This window comes from Engystomops pustulosus, chromosome 3 (assembly GCF_040894005.1).
Source record: "Engystomops pustulosus chromosome 3, aEngPut4.maternal, whole genome shotgun sequence".
NCBI lineage: Eukaryota > Metazoa > Chordata > Amphibia > Anura > Leptodactylidae > Engystomops > Engystomops pustulosus.
The window spans coordinates 31,998,188-32,021,711 of record NC_092413.1 but is presented as its reverse complement, the minus strand read 5'-3'; the positions used below and the strand labels follow the sequence as shown (position 1 = coordinate 32,021,711).

Genomic DNA, 23,524 nt, shown 5'->3' with positions numbered 1-23,524 from the left:
AGTGGATCAGGAGTGTGGGGTCTGATTCACACTGCTTGGAGAAATCTGCCGCTCCATGCAATGTCTATGCTCTTTCATCTCACGCCTGTGGGCATATTTAGTATATACCTTCTGTGTGGCCTGCACATCCAATGGCATGTGACATATGAAAGGGACAGTTACCTTCCACCGATTTCAATAGGTTTGAGTAGCTCAAACCTAGATGAGGTTTTAAGGTTTTAGTCTCCAACAGTTTGCCAGTAAATAGTAAATATGGTGGGTGGGACGATCACATCACCTTCCCCATCCTGCCACGTCCCACAGTGGCCTGTAAGGCACAATTCCAACAATTCTGTTGGAAATAAGGCTTTTAACTGGTGGGCAAGGCATAGTATTTACCCCCCCTCTTCCCCCATACGGTCAATTATTTCTCAAGCTCAGCTGTAATACCAGATAGAGCCCCCTGCGGCTTTGCAGTAAGTGGCCACATAGAACTTATCCTGCTGAATGCGCAGAAGATCCCCTGTTGACATCCCATATTCTTGTCAACTATCGGAACTCGTCAACATAACCAAGCAGTGCTGCAGACCGCGACTCATTAGACGTTAACAAGGTTTTACAATGTCTACAACCTAATGTTTCATTCCAAGCACATTTCTGGCATCAGATGCAGATAACTACACAAGATAATGATGTATTCTAGGAATCCCCCGCAATTACTAATTAAAAAATGTAAATAAAGGACAAGTTTACAATTTTTACACATCAGGTAATGTTGTCAGGATGAATGTAATCCTTAAAGGGAACCTGTCACCTGGAGACCCATTTTTAGCACTCCCCCAGTCCCCACAGAGCATAGTACATACACTGCCAAAGTGTTTTTGTATTAAAAATTGGTTTTACAGAAAAAAGATATGTTATATTGTACCTTTCATTAGCATCTGCTGTGTGACTAGGCAGTTGCCCAATAGGAGGGGCTGGAAAGAGCAGTTCCCCCCCACCCTTGGGAAACATGTGACCTTTTCAAATATATGAATAACTCCCCACACTCGGGATTGGCTGTAGAGGAGCAGGGGGCGTCGCTAAGCCAAGTGATGGGTGTTTTCATATATTTGAAAAGGTCACATGGAGAAGCTGTTCCCCAAGGGGGGGGGACTGCTACTTTCCAACCCCTCCCATTGGGCAACTGCCTTTAAAGGGAACCTGTCAACCTATGTATCAGAAATAAAGATAGCAAAAGTGAAAAGTCATTTTAGCTAGAAGAAGGGAGGCATTTAGTTTTCCTCACATCCCCACAAAATCAACTTTGTTATCTTACCTGGCATCAGAAGGGGCATATCTCTTGCAGCTGCTCCCCATGTGCCAAACCTTCTTCTCACCATTCAGCACTTCATGTCATGTGACAAGGGTGATGTCACCTAAGTTCCTTTGGCGACTAACATTTGCAAAACCTACCCCATGTATGTATCTGATAACATAAATTTGCAGCCACCTCAATGGAGGATGGGGAGGAGTAAAATTCCATGGAGGCATGCTGTCAATTCATGTCATGGGATACATAGGGTGCATTTTGCAAATGGTAGTAAACCTTGGGATTAAAGGACCTCAGGTGACATCACCCTGGTCACATGACATGAAGTTCTAAATGGTAAGAAGGAGGCATGGAGCATGAGAAGGAACCACTGTACTCACCAAGCAAGATACTCTCCCTCTGACAGATTTATGGAAGTTAAAATAATAAACTTGATTTTAAAGAGATGTGAGGTAAACAACTTTTAGCTAAAAGAATGGTGGTTTGTGCATGAAAGAAAGTTCTTGAATATTAACGCCCCCCCCCCCCCCCCAGTGATGTTTACACAATAAAAAAAAGTAATTCCCTTGCTTTACAATTTTACTCAGTTTTATTGGAGTGGGAGGGGCAAAGATCACACTGCATTGTGCAGACAGGAGAAGCTATTCATGAGAAGACTCTGCCCGGCCCGACCATAGAAGATAGAAGATATACGGTCATATCCCAGAGCAACCAAAATTGTATACACCAGAACTGATAGAGATAGGTTGGCATTATATCTGTGAAATGCTGCGTTTTCGTTAATAACAGTGAATTACAGAATGTGTTCTTTTGTTATCCTGAGTATATTTAAGAATCTTGATTTTTTTTTCGTGGGAATACCCCTTTAATAGGGCTCTAAGCAAACATGTCATTAGCTGTATTTGTGAAAAATGTATTGACAGTTTCCCTTAAAAGTGATTTTTCAGAAATGTTGGCAATACCCTATAACAAATGTAGTAAGGAAATAAAATCAAATTACTTAGTTTACTTTGGCTCCTGATTACAGCGTTATAGCAGTCATTGGTTTTACGTCAAACAGGCCCGGCTCAGATTGGAGCGCTAGGGAAAGATGACCAACATAACGCCAAAACTGGGATTTGGAGCAAGGCAAATAAAAGGTTTCCATTTTTTCTTCCTCCTGTAAGGGGCACATCAGATTTTTTGGAGTTCTTTGAAAGATTGTAGCTGCAACATTTCATTAATTCCAATACAGGCAGTCCCCGGGTTACATACAAGATAGGTTCTGTAGGTTTGTTCTTAAGTCGAGTCTGTATGTAAGTTGGAACTGTATATTATTGTAACCCCAGTCAAAGTGATTTTGGTCTCTGTGACAATTGGATTTTAAAAATGTTGGTTTGTCATAAGAACCAGGATTAAGGCTAAATTCACACGGCAGCGCGGGGAGAGGAGTAGGAGGTGAGCGCAGCTCACCCCCGCCCCTCTCCATAGAAAGTAATGGCGCACGGCGCCGTAATACGGGGAAAGATAGGACATGTCCTATCTTTCCCCGGGCTACGGAGCGGTACGGTGCCGCACGTTTGCTGCACCGTACCACTCCCGTACAGGGTCGTGAACCCATAGAAGTGTATGGGGGACGTATATCGGCCGCATATACGTCGGCCGTATATACGTCCCCCATACTGTAGTGTGAATGTAGCCTAACAATAAAGCTTCATTACAGACACCTGTGATAAATGTTACAGCTGATTATTGTAGCCTAGGACTAAAGTACAATAAATTACCAAAATCCAGGGGTCCGTTTGTAACTAGGGATCGTATGTAAGTCAGGTGTTCTTAAGTAGGGGACCGCCTGTACTTAGAATCTTCTCATTCTCTAATTCTCAGTTTTCTCTGAGTAAATGGGGGAAACTCCTGCTCTCTAACTCACTCAAGATATAGGTAACTATTAGCTCCAGCAGTATAGTCTATGCCGTGTCTTTTCTTCTCTCTCCCTTCTTCCCCCTCGCCTCTAAATAGGCTTCTGTGATGAGTGCGTGTTGGTTCTTTTAGAGCTGCAGTTTGTCTTGTCAGATCAAGAGATTAATGAAAATGGCATTTTCTCTAATTTATTTACTTTTTGCAAAAATTTTAACTATTTGAACTAAAAATGATCCGTTTGGATGAGGGTTTATACCTTTAAACAGGAGTGTGATTCAGTGAAATTTATTTTGCAGTATATTTCGGAGATTCGATCACAAACAACTGGCAGCCACTGGGCTTCATAACATGTGATAGGCAGAGCAGCTGGCTAGTCTTTTTCTTTCCATGCTGGGTGTAAATTTAAAAACACTAGAAGTATAAAGGAAATCAATTCTTTTCTGTCCCTGAATGTTGTATAGTAATCTGCGCTTCACGTTTTGAGGAATGTAATTTGTATCAACAAATCTTCTTCTTCTTCAAGACACGGCAGCGAGAAAGTCCATGTGCTCAGCGCTAGGTCTAAACCCGAGGCCATATATAATTACAGAAGCGTCTTTGATCTTCTATCAGAGAGTTCACACAAAAACCTGATGTAGGAGCGATAATGAGAACAGGACGGAGGGAACTGGATCCTTTCTGTAAGAACAGGTAACTAACAAGGAAGCGTCGCTCCGGAGAAGAAAGAGAGAGGACTATTACCGGGGAATAGGTCATATACAGACAAATTGGGTCGGGTCAGTTTGTGTAGTTGTGAACAGATGAATAAAGTTGTGACTATACCACATGAATAATAGGTTGTATAATACACCTGATAAAATGATAGAAATAGGAGAAACTGACATATTTTTTAGACAATATTATCGTTTTAGTAACAGAAGATATTAGTGAAGGTGTGAACTGGGCCCCGTAATTTACGGAACCATCCCTTTAAGTCTCCCCTTAAATAGTGATATCTTGTAATAGTAGACAAAGGGATCTCCTTATAAAAGAAATGTATCAACTTCTCAAACTATGAGAACCAAGAAGAAAACAGGTGCATCGGTTGACCAGCTCCGCCCCTGCGGCACCAAGAAGCTCATTTGCATAAATATTAAAATGGGAAAGACAGAAGAAGAAGACAGCATCATACACATGAAGATACAGAACGGGTGCAAGTATTGGGACTCCGATTTCCCATTCCCTTTTATCCACAGTGCTAAGGACACATTTGAAACCACTGATACAATTGGAGTGTTATTAAGTTTACTTTCCCATCTAGAAATATAATGGCATATGACTAGGGCATACCTTAAGAGCAGGGTCTAGGGAGACCACCCGTGGGGACCCCCACTGATCACAAGATTGAAGGCGTCTCTTCTGTTCACACTTATTCCTCTGCCTGGGATCCTCGTTGTCTGTGGGAAAGCAGCGTTGCTCTTCTCTACACGGTGGGAGTCCTGATAGTTATCAGTAAGTAGGGACACATCCCAGCAATACACCATCAGTTCATATGGCACAAGCAGCTTTGTTTGCAAATATCTAAAGACGGGATATTCTCTCCTTTCTCATATATATATATATATATATATATACAAATACAATGTATAGTTATTTGCAAAATTAATTGCAAAGGAGCGTATTAAGTGATGGCACCATGGCACATTTCTAGGATCTGTGGAGGGGGTACAACTGTCAGGACCCCCACTGAGTACAGGACCGGCAGTGCCGGCTTATTTGAGATGCTTTTCCGCTGATTTTTCCTGCTCGGCGAGGTTTCTAGTCCACCGCTGCGCAGGGAACTGTAACACAGAGGAATAACAAGGGAATAGACACCTTCATATTTGTGATCCGCAGGGGGCCTGGACGTCTACCTCCCCAGATCATAATGTTATGGGAAATTCTAGTGATAGGGTCATTACATTTCTAGATGGAAAAACATTACAGTATTTTTAACGCTTTATCTCCCATTCATTTCATTTGCTGTGTATCAGGCCGGATGTCAAGTTCATTTTTACTACATGTGTTTATACTGCTGCTATTCTGGGCAATGTGACAGGATCCCTTTAATGACAATTGTTAGCTCTGCGGCACCGCTGGAGGTCTGGATAACGTTACAATAAACAGCAATAGTCCTATGTGCATCTTGTATGAGACTGCTGGTACCAAGCGAGGATGTCCGGGTATTCACCCCTTCCTGACCAGTCGCTGTCATCAATTGTGGGTGTAACAAAGTAGACACGTGGGAAGTGATTAAGTAACATGTACCTTAATGCTGGCGAATTTACCAGTTTTTGAGTTGTATGAAAAAAAAGGAGCGTGGTGTTACAAGAAAGAAGATGGTGTTTCCTGCATTGAGGTACCTTGAGTTTTGATATATATTTCTGACTAACAGTAAATTAAAGGGAAAATGTCATCCATTTTGGGCTTATGACCCTTAGGACGGGTTCCTGTAGCTGACCAGTCACAGAATACAAAAGAGTTTTAAAAAAAAAAAGTGCCTGGCGCTATGCTGTCTAAAAGCAAGTTTGAAAACAAACCTTACACCACGCCAAAGACCCCGCACGAGTCATGGGGTCATGTTCCTCCTCGCACTATAATCCAGTCCAGTTTAAGAAAAACAGGTTTATGTTGAGTGAGAACACATATTAGGAACTAGATATGAGCGGACTAGGGATCAACCACCTGACCTGGATATATTGCTGGACTTGACAGTCGAACAGCCAATCTTACAAATCTTGAAACCAGCCATGGCTTTGATAGGGCAACAGGCAGGGGGGTGGGAAAGGGGCAAATGCGATCACCAGGTCCACTCATCTCTACTAGGTACATACCTTTAGGTTAAAATGTCAAAACATGATGACAGGTTTAAGCCAACAAATAAGAGGTGTAAGGTAAGACTTTAAAGTCTAATACTGCAATAGATAAATCAATCAGCATCAAATACCTATACGGCCGGTCCCTGAGTTACGTACACGACAGGTTCTATGGGTTTGTTCTTATGTTGAATTTGTATGCAAGTCGAAACTGTATATATATATTTTTTCTTTAGTAGCTCCAGACTATTTTTTTTTTGTCCCTGTGACAATTGGATGTTTAAAGTTCTGGGTGTCATGAGAACAAGGGTTATAAATAAAGCTCCATTACAGACGCCTTACAGCTGGTCATTAACCTTGAACTGAGGGCTCATCTACATAGCTGTGTGCTCGCCCTGACCGGATCCCAGGCATGCAGAGGGCTGGAGAAAGAGGGGTGAGCACTGGTCACCCCTCCTCCCTCCATAGGCAGTAGAGTGGCTGACACAGTCAGTGCCGGGATGTGAGCCATGGAAATCATGCAACCAGATGACAGCCCCCATTGTGGCCGTGTGAATGTAACCTAAAGTAATGCATCCAGAGAGCTTCACCAGAGGTCACAGTGGCCGAGAGGTCCATCTGTAACTAGGGCTCGTCCTTAAGACGGGTGTCCTAAAGTCGGAGACCCCCTGTACATACCTAGAAGTACAAGACTGACTAACTTTTAGACCCCATTCTACCTGCCCAACTGCGTACACAGACTACATAGGATGAAATAATGTGTATGGCGCCTCTTACAGAAGTGTTAAAATACATAAATAAACTTCCCAACAAAAAAAAAATGCAAAAAAAAATAGGCAGGTCTGCCACTGATAAGGGAAGCTGTGACCTAAAAACAAAGCAAAATGTAAAGTAGGAACCAAAAATGCCATTGTCCGGGTGCCAGCACTGGAACGGGGGACCTCTAAGAGATGAGTTGAGCAACGCTTTATACTTCTGACGATTTCCAGGCATTATAGAACTCTTCAGAGGAGTCAGACAACCCCTTTGAAGTTCCTTGATGTTATAATTAGGTTCTTCCCGTTGTCTCGTTTACAAGCTATTTTTTTTTAACGTGGGAGAAAAACTATTCACAAAAATAGTGTGTGTGGTCGTAATTGGCCGGATAACCATGAGACGTGTCTCTGCGTGTGTTAAATGCAACACTTTAATGGAAAATACAGATATTTACCCTAATGGTGTGCGAAACAAACAAGACAAAAGAACGACAATTATGGCATTTACACGAAGAACAATGCGCGATCATTAGTTATCTCCCCTGTGCGTTCCCTCAAAAGGTGTTCAGCGAGGACAATGGCGCCTTTCACCACTCGCTGAACACAGCGGAGCAGGTAATAAGGGGGTCTTTCCGTGATATAATGGCGTACTTCACCAGTGTATTGTTTGTACCTGTAACAGTCTGTACCATAGGGACACTCCGGCCTGTCATCATTGTCATCCTGACTCCCATTCTCCGCATCATTGTAATCGCTGTCTCCTGGGTGACTGAATTCTTGGAAGTGAACGGGGTTTTTTCTAGAAATGAAAAGAAGATATACATTAAATATTGGAAAGGAGCGCAGCAATGACGTAGTCCCAAGTCCTAGCAGAGCAGGGAATAAACAGAGACCGATTTAGACTTCGGCCGCCGCTGAATAAAGAACACTGCGTCTTCAGAGTCACATAAATATAAGCCACTTTATAGGCGCATAGTGGCGTATCCTATATCACATACAAACCCCAAGATATATACCTGTATGGAATTTGTACAATATATTGGAAAAATCTCATGGTTCTCTACATCTCTGCTTGCTGTGATTTTATAGAAGCATCATTGTTTACTTCCAGTGGACAGAAATCTGACCATGGTCACACAGGTGCACGGCTCATTAGTATCATAGAGAGTAATCAGAGCTGTGTGATATAACGAGCCGTGCACCTGTGTGACCATGGTCAGATTTCTGTCCACTGGAAATAAACAACAAAGAATGACAGCAAGCAGAGATCTAAAAAAACGTGAGGAATTGATAGAGAAATTATAATGGTATTATAATGGAATAATGGAAAATAGCACAACTTTTTAATATACAAACAATAACATTTATATGCTAAAATGAGAATATCCCTTTAAGTAAAAACTGCAGCCAAAATCATATATTCTTCTAAAAATTCTCCTTTATTGTCACGGAGATGCGCTGCCTCGTCACTTGACGTGGGGTTAATTTATTTAGCCAACTCAATCTTGTACTCACCTTTTACTCAGGACACAAATTGAGCCTAAATCATCCCCAGACAGTCCCCACACTACAATTACGAATATTTGCTGCCACAACTTAATGGATTTACACAGGGCCCAATAAGTATCCCACTCTACATCCGCTCTTGCCTCTTAAGCAGACACCTTGTCACCTCAGTAGACATGCACACTCAGCTCTCTAGCAGTCATACAGGTAACCATACTTTACAAGGCAATGGATTTGCAAAGCATACAGGGACCAAAATTAAAGGGTTTAAGAGTGCGGTCACACGCTGCGTAGGCGCTGCGTTTACAAGCACAGCACTAGCGCGATGGTGGTGGACCATGGGAATGCATCCATGAAAGTCTTATATGCACTGGAAAGAGGAGTATATTCTTACCCCAAAACGCATTTTGATGTCAAGACTTCAATAAAAGTTTAGTAACAACGCCTGCTGATAAAGGGTTACAAGTCCTCCCCATATCACCTAAAATGAGCTGCCAGTGAGGCACTGTACCATAATTACAGCAGTTTTTCTGATATACAAATGACTTTTCGTGACTCATGTCTGATATCTGTGACTCTTCTCTCTCTCAGGCTCGCAGTAAACCGTGTCCCATTATTGTGACTGACGACTGACAGCTCTGTGTCTCTTCACATTACTGCCCTGTCTCTTATTACTTAGAGACCTGCTGCTAATATTCATCTACAGACATATAAAGCTCATGTACAGATGGGAAATATCTTCACAGTGCCTTGTGTTACATTCATGACATGTGACCAGAGTGACATCACCACAGGTCCTTTAGCCTCTTAAGAATAATAAACTGTACACCATGTATGTGATCACATGAAATGACAGCAGCCTCCATGGAGGATGGAGAGGAGTAGAAATCCATGGAGGCTGCTGTGACTTCATGTGGTCAGATACATGCATGGGGTACAGTTTGCTATTATAAAGAGGCTTAAGTACCTGAGAAGATGTCACTTTGGTCACATGACATGAACTATGACCAGTAAGGCGGCATGAGGCATGGGGAGGATTAGAAGGGAGGGGCCGGATGAGCAGGACACGCCTCCCTCCGATGAGAGGGAATATAAGATAAAAGGCGATTTATGGGGATCTAAGCGCAACAATTTTTAGCTAAAAGAAGGGGGGCAGTCAGTTAATAGAGCTCCATAGGAACCTGTCACTAGCTGTGTATGTGCAAATGTACAGGTTCTCTTGAAAAATAGACCAAACCAGTTTCAGTCATGAGGCCAGTAAAACAAATAAAAATAGTTTCCGATCCTCACCAGGTCAATGCTTCCTGGTGTCTCCAGACAAAATGGTGATTGCTCAGCTACTCAAACATTTTGGACAATTTCCTATGTCTTGGGATATAGAGAAAAAGTCCTAAGCAGCATCAGAAACGAAGCAGTGATGAATCGGGGACAAGTAACCTTCCGTTATGTTAATAAATTCCCTTTACATCTACTGTATTTGTATTGCGCCTGAAAACCGCTTTAATTAAAAAGCAGAACATCAGGACTATGCCATGGCAACACAGCCCCTTAAACTATGGGAAAACAAAAGGCAGTCAATAAAGAACGCATCAGTAAGCAAGGTGCATGAATACTAAGCGAAAAGAAAGCGTTGAATAACGGACAGAGCGCAACGCAAGGTCACATGAAAGACCGCAGACAGACGTGGGAGAAAGAAGGATGACAAGACTTTCCAGTTGATTCTGAAAGCTTTTCACACAAGGTACAGGCTGCCGGTACTCTGTATACTTGGTGGAAAAGCCAAGGACGTGATAAGTGTGGCCACATATTGTAAGTGAAACTGAGCTGATTATATAATGAAGACAATCTGAAGATGGAGATAATGATGTATGTTCTTCTGCATTGATAGTCCGTCTCCACAATTCACATCCATAAGAAATCCTGAAGACAAGCGCGCTCATACTTAAAAAGGCTTCGAGCCCCGACTCAAAAACCGTATGTGGAAGAAGAGTAGGAATAATGCATCAAAAATACGGAAATATCAACACCGCACAACGCAAAGCGCTCTCAAGAACCGACTTATCTGATATCACCTTAAGGAAAGAATGCAAAAGACGTAAAATTCCAGAAGAATACAAAGATCTGTCAGCAGTATAGCAAGAACAATATACAGGCGGTCCCCTTCTTAAGGACACCCGACTTATAGATGATCCCTAGTTACAGACGGACGGACCCCTCTGTTCCCTTGGGGTTCTTCTTTACCTCTCTCACCAAGTATCTTCTCCCATGATTGTTTAGTTTGTCTGGACGGCTAGGTCGAGGAAGAGTTGTGTTTGTCCCAAACTTCTTCCATTTAAAGAGGACCTGTCACCCAAATTTTCGGCACTAGGAGCTGCTTACCAAAGAAAGCAGTGTACAGTGTAATTGTCAGACAGCTCGCAAAGCTGTCCAACGCATTAATGAGGTTGGGGCGTGGCTAGTGGTGTTGACTACCGCGAGCGGGGCGGTCCGGGAAGAGGCAGCGCCCCCTCATGAATAGAGCAGACCGTTTTGCGCGTGGGCCGATGATTACATTGAACCCCGCCGCAGTGTTTGATAGCATTACCGGAGGTTTCCGGTAACGCTATCACTCTAACACGGCGGTGTTTGTTCAAGCACTTTAGTAAGCAGCTCCTAGTGCCGAAAATTTGGGTGACAGGTCCTCTTCTAGGATTATGGAGGTTTTAGGAACCTCGAGTGCTACAGAAATTCTTTTGCAACCTTGGCCAGATCTGTGCCTTTCCTAATCAAGTCCAATCAGTTTAATTACACACAGCTGGACTCCAATAAAGGAGTACAACCATTTCAAGGAGCATCAGAAGGAAACTGACAGTATGTGAGTTAAATAGGTGTCAAATGGTCTGAATACTTGACCATGTAATATTTCTATTTTCTTGCTTAATAAATTATAAAAATATCTACATTTCAGTGCACATTAATGAGCAAAAAATATATATTTATATTTTTTAGGCGCCTTCCACACGTGCTGCTTCCACACGTGCTGCTTGGGTTGCACAGCCCGAACGCTGCAAACCAGAACTGAACTCAGCATGTCAGTCTAGGACTGGTTTGCAGCGTTCGGGCCGTGCGATCCAAGCAGCACACATTGCGAGTGTGGAAGGCGCCTAAAAAATATAAACATATTTTTTTTTGCCTTAATCTTATCAATTGGCTGCAATGAAAGCCATTCCACTACCTGGCAAGATTCACTTTTTTATTTGTGGCAAGGTATTGTGGAAATACCACACCAAGTATCGGTATTAAATTTCAAATTGTTGTATTTGTGCACAAGCACCTTACCAAAAGGCAGCATGTAATAGAGCAGAAGTAGCTGAGAAGATTGTACAGTGTCCTACATATGGGGAGTATTTTGCAGAGCAGGAAGAGATGAGTAGATTGTGAATAGTGTAGTAAAATGTGCAGGTGTTAGTTTTAATATACTCAGCTCATCCTGTTCTATATAAGGTTGCCGGCAGATAGGACAGCATGTATAATCTGCTCAGCTCTTCCTACTCTATAACATGCTGCCTGCAAAGAGGACAGTATTTATAATATATCAAGCTCCTCCTGCTCTATAACATGCTGCCTGCAGATAGGACACTATGTACAATCTGCTCAGCTCCTCCTGCTCTATAACATGCTGCCTGCAGAGAGGACACTATGTACAAACTGCTCAGCTCCTCCTGCTCTATAACATGTGGCCTGCATATAGGACACTATAAATAATCGGCTCAACTCCTCCTGCTCTATAATGTCCAGCAGATCAGGCTGCATTTCATGGTAACAGGTTTTCAGCTTAATGTGTGCTCTTTTTTTTTTGCTATCATTCTAGATAACGTCCTGTATGTCTTTAGCAAAGCTATACATGAATAAATGGCAAATTATAGTACAATATATTATGCCGCACTATTTTCACGGTCATCAGTTTGCCCTAACGTCTAGCATTACACAATGTTTTATACATGTACCTATACATGCCACATTATCATGGCACAGAAACCTGAGACGATTTACCTTCGCTGTAAATGACCAGAGGTGTCGAAAAAATCAAGAGGTCATTACCTACTGTATCTCGTCAAAACGACACTACAAGTGTCAAGGTTAATGAGTTCAGCATAAAGAGAATATTTCACAGCACAAAATCAAGTCTCCGGCTCTGACGTTAATAGGGCCGTGTAAAAATAGTTTGTCTAATGGTCATGAAGATGGCCGCGCGGCTCCTCCGAGTACATCGAGTGCGGCCTGAGCGTTAATCAACAACCAAGTAGGTCACGTAAAACATCCAACGCAGGTTCCTGCAGATTGATTCAGTCTTTGAAGTATAACTTCAGCCGCCAAGTAGTCAGATCTCATATACATAAGTGTTTCCTAATATTCTCCGCTAATCTAATGAGTCCTGATCTCAGCAGTAAATGAAAGTTAATAAAGTTACCTAGATACGCAAAACTTTGAGTTGCCATATAGTCTACTGCCTAATGAACTCATCCATATGTATGTGCTCTCAGTGGGTGGATGTAGAGATAGACGGCTCTAAAAACAAAAGGCAGAAATGTAATGTGCCGGATTCCTCTTCCCTCCCACATCTGTCGTGGGACTGTCCCCCACATCTATCACACAGTCAGGTAATCCTTCTAATGAAACCCTACAATTTTACATGTTACGATTACCTAATACAGGCAAACCCCCCGTTACGTACAACCTTAAGTTGAGTTTGTATGTAAGTCGGAATTGTGTATTTTATAATTGTAACCCCAGACAATTTTTTTTTGCCTTTAAAACTGAAAGGGGTTATCCGGCTATAAAAAGTCGCTTAGGACCGGGCTGGGGAGGGCTATTTAAAAATAATAAACGAGTACTTGCATCCTCTGGCGCTGCCGATGTCGCACGCCGCGGTCCATTTGATCCGTGCCCCTGATTGTTTACAGGGGCACAGAAGCCACGCAGGGAACTTCCTGCCAGCGATGTGGCCGGCTCCTCCCATCCGTCCCTATCTCTCAGCGTTGTAAGCACTGGGAGATAGTGTCGGATCGGAGCTTCCGGCCAACAGGAAGCTCCCTGTGCGCCCTTGTAAACAAACCGGCGCACAGAGGAAACGGACCGCGGCGCGGGACATCAGCAGAGCCGGAGGAGGTAAGTACACATTTATTATTTTTAAATAGTCCGCCCCAGCCTGGCCCTAAGTAAATTTTTATACCCGAATAACCCCTTTAATTGCAGACAATTATATTGCAGATAACTTTTAGAGCTGTTTATTGTAGCCTAGGGCTAAAGTACAGTAAATCCCCAACAACCATAGGTCCGTTCGTAACTATGGGTCATCTATAAGTCAGGTATTCTTAAGTAGGGGACCGCCTGTACCTTCATTCTCCTATTCCTAGTTTAACAGGAGACCGGACAAATATGGCAGATTGACACCCATAGGCAGTGAATGGGAGTGCTGGAGACGGCTGAATGCTGTATCTGGTACCTTGCAGCAATCTCATTTATTGAATAAAGTTGCAGATCAAGCATCGCATTAGTAGGAATGAGAGTTTCTGTACTCCAGATTGCTGGGGGTCAGTTATCAGACCCTCCTTGATCAGCTTGTAATCTAGCGATTAAGGGAGAACATGCAAAATCTGTACAAATCGCTGTCATTAAAAAAAAATGCAAATATATATATATACTTATATTAAAAAAAAAAAAAGTCTGCAGTCTTAGAACACAACTGACACCTGCAGAATAAGATGCAAGCTCAACTCCTCAACACATGCAGCATCCTGTACTCTGTATGAGGAAGGTCAAACATGTGTTGACCTTGGTGCTTTCTTCCTAACCCCACCATGTCCTGTACTATGAACCGACCCTCTTTTTCTCTCTCATACCGTGTATACTTAAGTATAAGCTGTTTTTTTCAACACAATTTTTGTGCTGAAAATTCCCCACTTGGCTTATACTCAGGTACATAAAAAAAAATAAACTCAGTACTCACCGGCCGGCGCACTCTGTGATGTCAGCAGCGGCTGGCAGACTATATACTACAGGGGGCTGGCAGGCTATATACTACAGGGGGCTGGCAGGCTATATACTACAGGGGGTTGGCAGACTATATACTACAGGGGGTTGGCAGACTATATACTACAGGGGGCTGGCAGACTATATACTACAGGGGGCTGGCAGACTATATACTACAGGGGGCTGGCAGGCTATATACTACAGGGGGCTGGCAGGCTATATACTACAGGGGGCTGGCAGGCTATATACTACAGGGGGCTGGCAGGCTATATACTACAGGGGGCTGGCTGGTTATATACTACAGGGGGCTGGCAGACTATATACTACAGGGGGCTGGCAGACTATATACTACAGGGGGCTGGCAGACTATATACTACAGGGGGCTGGCAGGCTATATACTACAGGGGGCTGGCAGGCTATATACTACAGGGGGCTGGCAGGCTATATACTACAGGTGGCTGGCAGGCTATATTCTACAGGTGGCTGGCAGGCTATATACTACAGGGGTTGGCTGGCTACATACTACAGGGGCTTCCAAACTGTATACTACTGGGGGATAGCTGTATATATACTATATATATATATACTGGGAAGGCTGTGTCAATAGGTTTTTCCAGTTTTCTGTGTTAAAATTGGGGGTCCAGCTTATACAGTACTTGGGTCGGCTTATACTCGAGTATATACGGTATTGTTAGCTACTTTTTGAATTAATTTTTGTTTTATGAAGGAAAAACATAGATATTATTATTAGGTTTACATTGGCTGAGTTACATAATATTTGAAGTATAAGGGCCATTTTTTGTCTCTTTCTTCAATAGTGCTTTTGGGAGAAGGGTCCAGAATTTCATAAATAGAGGGTTTTTCCTGTGGTAATTGCTAAAATATACTCTACCTGCATAGTCAAAAGGCATGACAGATTCCCTAAATTAAAAAAATCCTCCAGAACCTAAATAATAATTGCATATCCTTTAGCTGTCAATGTTTAATTAGGAAGGGGGGGATAAATGTACAGGAGAACATGAACATTCAAATGGAATTTTTACCTACAACAAAAGCAGAGGAGGAATTTTTAAATGGGGGTTTCAACAATTAAAAAAAAAAAAGAATTCCTGGAAAACCCCCTTAAGGTCCCCTTAAGAGTATAAGGCGCACTAGATTATAAGGATGAATGACCAGCAGGTGGCAGACCTGTGCACAGTTCAAGGCAGCTGTTGTCTGTAAATATGGTTCATATATAAGGCGCACTGGACTATAAGGCGCACCTTTGATTTCTGAGAAAATCAAAGGATTTTTAGTCCGAAAAATACGGTATCTAACCTATAGGATAAGTCATTAATATAAGATTGTGAGAGGAGCCAAATTAATCAGGGGAGGTTTTACTGTATACATTGCAATCCCAACGTACTCGTCTCAAGTGGGAACTATAACAAGTTCGGCTGAACGTGTAATACAATGACAAGGTGATACATTTTTTATGTGATGCCTAAGACATCCAGTCGACACACATTGATCCGCTCTGATTTAAGCAGTTGTTTTTATTTTTAGAGGAATATGCTGACCTCCGCTATCACTACACGCTTGTCCTTGCTATGGAAATCAATAGGATCAAATAATTACCCTACAGGCACTAAACTAATGATAACAGATAAGCCACGCCAATGATTTAATAAAAATCCATTCACTCTCTCATAGGATTAAACATCTTGACAGCAATAACCTCACAGTGATAAAAATGATGAGCCATAATATTTGCCTCCCTCCAGTTACCTGGAGTGCCGTCTGTTTGACAAACAGTGGCCTGTTCTTTCCACATGGAATTACTGCAGCATGTGGTTGTGTCCTTATCCAAGTGATGATCGACTACTACTTATACTACTGCACTCACTATGGGTCCGATTGTATATAATATAATATATATATTGAAGAAAAATGGCAGCGCTCCAAGATAAATCAGTACCTTGTTTCACAACTTATTCCAACATGTGCCAAGCTACGTTTCGGCTCCTATGGCCAGGAACCTTCTTCAACCCTGGAGCCGAAACGCTTGAAGAAGGCTCCAGGCCATAGGAGCAAAAACGCTTGAAAAAGGCTCCAGGCCATAGGAGCCAAAACGCTTGAAGAAGGCTCCAGGCCATAGGAGCCGAAACGCTTGAAGAAGGCTCCAGGCCATAGGAGCCAAAACGCTTGAAGAAGGCTCCAGGCCATAGGAGCCAAAACGCTTGAAGAAGGCTCCAGGCCATAGGAGCCAAAACGCTTGAAGAAGGCTCCAGCCCATAGGAGCCGAAACGCTTGAAGAAGGCTCCAGGCCATAAGAGCCGAAACGCTTGAAGAAGGCTCCAGGCCATAGGAGCAAAAACGCTTGAAGAAGGCTTCAGGCCATAGGAGCCAAAACGCTTGAAGAAGGCTCCAGGCCATAGGAGCCAAAACGCTTGAAGAAGGCTCCAGGCCATAAAAGCCAAAACGCTTGAAGAAGGCTCCAGCCCATAGGAGCCGAAACGCTTGAAGAAGGCTCCAGGCCATAAGAGCCGAAACGCTTGAAGAAGGCTCCAGGCCATAGGAGCAAAAACGCTTGAAGAAGGCTACAGGCCATAGGAGCCAAAACGCTTGAAGAAGGCTCCAGCCCATAGGAGCCGAAACGCTTGAAGAAGGCTCCAGGCCATAGGAGCCAAAACGCTTGAAGAAGGCTCCAGGCCATAGGAGCCAAAACGCTTGAAGAAGGCTCCAGGCCATAAAAGCCAAAACGCTTGAAGAAGGCTCCAGCCCATAGGAGCCGAAACGCTTGAAGAAGGCTCCAGGCCATAGGAGCCGAAACGCTTGAAGAAGGCTCCAGGCCATAGGAGCCGAAACGCTTGAAGAAGTCTTCCAGGGCATAGGAGTGGAAACGTAGCTTGGCACATGTTAGAACAAATCAGTACCTTGAGAAATGGTCTGTGCTCAGGACAGATTAATGGAGCGACCACAGTGCAGAGGATGGGACACCTTGCATCATATATATCACTATTATGTACGGAGTCCCTGCCCAAAAACAGTAGCGCTGTAATCATGATAACAATTTGACCCTGCCGAGTTGTGGGGACAAAGGCTCCATGATGCACAGAGGTCCAACACATTGTTAGTTTCTCACTCGCAAGCAACAGTCATGTGTCGCCGGCCTTTGCACGCGGCTACAGATTTTACAAGTAAGAGTAGGTTCCAGTCGTTGGCCACTAAGCTTACGCAGTGGCTTCTCTGCCAATCCCTTTTCTACCATCTTGCCCTACACCACCCACCCGCCTCATGCACTGAGGTTTCCTTTAAAAGTCTGCTGTACAGAGGACAAAAAAAGTGAGCAATGTATAGAACGGGCAATTCAACCAGTCCCTGAAGAACACATGAACCAGGTCTGCACATAGGTTACAAGACAGAGGATTAACCAAAAATTATCAAAGATCATCTCATGTGACGAGGTTTCTTTTTCCCCAAATGACAAAGTAAACTTTAACAATTCTAAGTGTAAATCGAGCAACAAATGTAAACACTCCAAAAGTAATGAAGTGTTAACTATAACACATGGAAAATTCTACATCATTCTGTCTATATGAGGAATATCTAGTGTGAATAACCACTAGAGAAATATTTGCCTAACATCACTACATTGTGATGATCGGGGCTCCATATAGACATGAATTGCTGAAGAGGATTCCGGCCAAACATGACTCATAGATCAATGGGAAGAAGTATCTGATTATATTAGAAGTGAAGGAGCCTTGATTTCTTGGAAAAGTTTATTCTTACACGGGATCGGTTCACAAAGGTTATAATATAAATCAATTCATCAAGTTACCGGAGGGAATGTACAGCAAGACTGGAAAATGCAAAAGTAGGTTGAGTGTGAATGTAAAGTAAGATAGCAACAAGGTACGAGCATCCAACGTGGGATATAGAAAACCTTGTGGGGGCAATGGCAGGTGTGGAAAAAAAGTGTATATACGATACTCAATTATCCAAGATAACCCAATACGTCAAAGAACCTACTTCAGCCAATTAATGGCCTCCTCTGACCTTGGGACAGCAAAGGAATTCACGTCCCGTGATCAGAGGAAGTCACATCCAGTGCTCCTTGGAGGCCATTGATTGGCCAAAGGGCATCATGTAACTAACCCAAACTGGTGGACGAATGCAAAGCCGGAAAGGAATTAGTGAAGTGATGCAGGAACTGGTAGCTGTAGCAGGGTAAGTACACCCTTTTATTTTTTTATAGTGTTTGATAAGAAAAGTTTTCCACCAGCCACCTGGGAGACTCCAAACATGTGGAAGAAGGTGCTCTGGTCAGATGAAACCAGAATCAAACTGTTTTACCAAAATACCAAACGATATGTTTGGCATAAAAGCAACACAGCTCATCACCCTGAACCCGCTGTCACACATGGTGGTGGGGAAGATTGTGAAAATTGATGAGAAGATGGATGGAGCCAAATTCAGGACCATTCTAGAAGAAAACCAAAAGACTCGAGACAGAGACAGAGATTTATCTTCCAACGAGACAATGATCCCAAACATAAAGCAAAATCTACAATGGAAGGTTCATAAATAACCATATCCAGGTGTTAGAAAGGCCAAGACACAGTCCAGACCTGAATTCAGTTGAGAATCTGTGGAAAGAGCTGAAAACTGCTGCTGTCAGGGAAATATCCCTTTATCTCGATGTGATGGTGGTCCAAATCATTGTATAGTACGAGCTGCTTGGTGAATCACTCAGACCTTCACATGTTTGAGAGGATTCCAATTTATTTAGGTTGCAGACAGTTTTTATAGGTTCTTGAGACAAAGGAGCCTATTGACCATACCCACATTCCATTAGCCTTCAAGGGGATGTAACTGAAAGATGATCTGTGTACGCGGGGGAAGGTGGGAAATGGTACATAGGAGTCTTTTCTATCAATAGAGCCAAAAATCTTTGTATAGATACATGATAGAAGAACAGATTCAAAAATGGATTAGATTCCCTCACAATTCCTCCCTTTTGTGAATAATTTCAGGTACTGCTCAGGTGGTACATTGACATGTACTAGTCACACATCCAGGACTTATCTAACCTCTTCACCTGCTTCCCTCCTGAGCATCCTGAACATTATATCACAACACAATGAATTCGGTCCTAATATTAATGGTAGGTTTTCTACACTCTCTTGGCCAAATTGTACATAGGTATAACCACTCCCTCTGTAGAATTAGGTGTATACCTAGGTTGATATCGCACAATCCTTGGTTTCCTTCGCCACAGTTTTACAACAAGCCAGATTACTACTCTTATGCAGATATAAACAAATACACATAACAAAATGATTTGAAATATTGCTTGCAAAACTCCCATGAGCCACCCAAAAATACCCTTAAACCAATTGGCGGGGTTTAAGGATGCGAATGTGTCAGACCACCAGCTGTCCTTATTACTATCATGCTCCTTGAGCCATCTATCTCTAAAGTCAGCAATTTTTGCTAAATTTGTCTTAATTTGCATGTTGCCTTGAGGATCAATGTAATGACAACATGTTGGCCCTATGACTTGACACATGCCACCCTGGGACGCAGTGATGTAATCTAAAACTAATGTATGTTGGTTGGTTACCACAATTAACTGTCTCTGGATGACATTTGTCTTATTCACAGCCCCCAAAATCTGAAAAATTTGTTGATCTAGATAATCTGTGGCTTCTACCAATTTATCCCACATCTGCATTATCATAGGATAAATAAAAAGTGTGCTGAAGATGGTGTTAGCTGTTCCCATCTCCACCACATGTGGGCGTCCATCTGGTCTAGGAAGATTATCTGCTTTTCTCTTGTGTAATGTGTGCTTGGGAATAAGATTCACATTTGGTATGGGGGACAATAAAAGTGGCAGGAGTAAGGCGAGCCAGTGTACAAACTCCTGTAAAATTGCTAGGAAGCCATTTATAAGCCTGATGGCCACATACAACATATATGTTTTTCGGTACTCCAACGAAAGTGCCATTAAAAAGCTCTGCTACCCATCTGACTAGCATGTTCACCTTCAGGATTTCACTCACTTCCTGTTGGAAAAAGGTGTCATTTGAAAGGAAACCTGCAACAAGGTTTTGCAAGGACATGCTAACACAGGGGAGTGTAGAATTAATAGTGGCATCGACTCCTACACATTGAGTGATGTCAGATTTGTTACCATCACACTCTGTATAGTTGGAGTTAGAGAAAAACATTCCTTTAGATCTAATTTGGATACAACTACAAGATGTAAAATTGGGATAACAGGCAAGATTAACATTATTTAAAGCCCAAGGAATGACAGTCTGCTCTAACGGTGGACCAATCCTATTAAATATCAATAGTATCTTAAGTAAGATTAACATTTGGAGATACAGATTCATCTTCATGAGCAGCTGGATTCAATACTCTTTTGCAATGGCTGGCGTGAATCCAATTAGGCTTCCCTTGTAACTTCACGGAAGTAGATGTGATCAGAAGGACTTGAAATGGTCCTTCAAAACGTGGCTCAAGACTTTTTCTCACATGTCGCTTCAAGACCACCCAATCTCCAGGTTGTAGATTATGTGATCCTCCTACTGCATCATGGTCTGGAATAGAAGCAAAAACTTGTTTATGCACCATAGCTAGATGTTTTTGCAAGGCTTGGACGTATCCTGTCAATTCTCCATGGTACATCTGTAAAACTTGTGGAAAATATAAGCCCATTCTAGGAGCAGATCCAAAGAGAATCTCAAAAGGTGAGAGGCCTGTTTTCCTGTTGGGAGTGTACCTTATAGAAAATAAGGCCAAAGGAAGACAATCAACCCAGTTCTTCCCTGTCTCTTCCATGGCTTTCTGAATTTTTAACTTAAGAGCCCCATTTAACCTCTCCACCTTCCCACTACTCTGTGGATGATAGGGGGTATGGAAGGCCTGTTCAATCCCAAGTGCTCCCATTACCTCCCTCATCACCTCCCCTGTAAAGTGGGAACCTCTATGGTCTCTGGAATCCCAAATCTTCAGACTAGCTCCCTCATTAACTTCTGTGCTGTGTTTTTTGCTGTGGCTTTTGTCACAGGATAGGCTTCAGGCCACCCAGAAAAGAGGTCCACACACACAAGTACATATTCATAGCTACTTACCTTTGGTAGCTGTATATAGTCAATCTGCAACCTCTGGAAGGGGTAGAGCGGCTTTGGAGTGTATATATGAGGGTCTTCACTACTCTCCCTACATTGTACTAGGTATATATAAACTTGTGTAAATGGACAGTAGCAAAAGTGAATGTAAGTGATACTCAATACTTATCCACCACGGAGCATATAGAGTCTTAGCCTGGTGAACCATCATAGGGTAAAGGGCCCTTGGCAGACATTGCTTGTCACCTCTTTGCCATAGTCCACCCTCCATCCATGGGGTCCCAGTGTTACTCCAGTCTTGCTTCCTCACCTGTGAAGCCAGTTTCTATATAGACAGGAGTATAGATAACCCTAGTGGGCCAGCGAGGGTCACGGACTGTGCTGATCCAGGCTCCTTCCCCTAGGCTTTCTAGTAACCAGTATGGTCACTTCATGTGTTAGAGCTTTATAGGTTTTACCTTCTAGGATGGACCTTCATTGTAACACTAAGGCCTCTATCAGCTATTTCAAAGTCTCATAGTTGTTGATAAACTTACTATATGAGGTTAGGAATCATAAGGAATCCCACAAGACTCACATTCTTCCCCTCTGCCACTTTACACCCCTCCATCAGCGCCTTCACCTCCGCCTCCTGTACAGACAGGTAGGTCAGGAGTGGTTCTGCTGCTGTTACCTCATGTTGTGTGACCGCTGCACATCTGATGTAGAATTAACCTCATTCCTGGTTTCTAAAGCCATCTACAAAATACTCAAAATGCAGATTAATTATATATTCAGTTTTGACATTACAAAAAGGTAACTGGTTCATTAATCATTAAGTTAATAGAAAATTTTAAATACAACCCGTCTACCTCATGTCTCCCCCCTTTGAATCTAGCGAAAATAGTGGAGCTGGATTCAATGTAATAAAGAGGGCACATTATAACCAAGGTTTCTAGTCATGAAGAGGTGAAATAGTATCAGGATAATCCAAAACTACTACAGAAGCTTTTTATGCGTAGGCAGCAGTAGGATACAAAACCAAGAAGGATCCAGGTTGTCATGTGACACACGATCAGCAGAGCTTCCGGCCTGTGTCCTCTCCTCTGAGGTGCTTGGCTTAAACTTAAATGAGAATAATAGAAAGTGAACAATATATTCCAGAAAAACACAGTTTTTGGGACCAATGCCGATGTATCAATGCTGTATAATAGGAGACATACAGAATACAAATTCCTTAGATCTTATTATAACCTATACAGTCATACTGGGGGCACATACTGGGGACACATACTGGGAGACAGTGTTACTGAACAGAAGCATCACTAGAGACAGTGATGTAGGAGGCTTCTAGGGATGTTATAACTTCTGCCTAAAAAGCTCCTAATAATAATCTCAGTCATAGCTGCTGAATAGGACTAATAGTGTAGGGATCATAGGGAGGTTTTACTCCTGGTTAAAACAATAAAATTACAGATGTTGCACTGAATCAATCCCAAAATCTGCTAAGGACCATGAGGGTTATCAGTAATGAACATACATTCTCATTGTTCCTTTCTTCTCTTAACATTCCAACATGTGCTCCCCCCTCCCCCCCCCCTCCTGTGTTCACTGAGACAAGGGGGGAGGCAGCCCCCTCCTTCTCCCTGTGGTGTCTGTAGTACTAGGTGTCCCAGCATACCAAGAGAACAAAGAAGGAATCCAACACACCATTTGTAACATCTAAGTTCACTCCAATTGCAAAATTGCTAAAACTTTTGACCACACCCTTCAAACTTTTAGGTGTATTATAAAGTTTTACACTACATGTCTTATGTTATTAAACATAAATCACAGGATTTCTCAGGTCCAAGCCTACAATGAACAATTGTCCACAATTGTGTGCTGTGCTTTCCTCACATCTGGTAACTGATGAAATACCATTAGCACTATACATGATATAGGCAAAACACATATTTATATCTTTGCCATAATCTGCAGGACTGTATAATGGAATAAACTCATAGAACATCTACAGTATCTGGCAAGGGTCAGCTCAGGGAATCCAATTGGGACTGCACAACCGTCCAGGAGCTCTCCCCACAGAAGACCAAAATCCGTAACAAATATGTTACTACCCGGGTA

General features: G+C 42.6%; 1 protein-coding gene across 1 annotated transcript in view; it reads right to left on the bottom strand.

The window, feature by feature from the left end:
- The window catches only part of APLF (aprataxin and PNKP like factor), a 137,128-nt gene that overhangs the window by 22,553 nt on the left and 91,051 nt on the right, over positions 1–23,524 (bottom strand). The window contains exon 8 of the mRNA XM_072140424.1: positions 7,453–7,578. Within this exon, the coding sequence (XP_071996525.1) occupies positions 7,453–7,578 (126 nt within the window). The remainder of the gene's footprint in view (positions 1–7,452; positions 7,579–23,524) is intronic.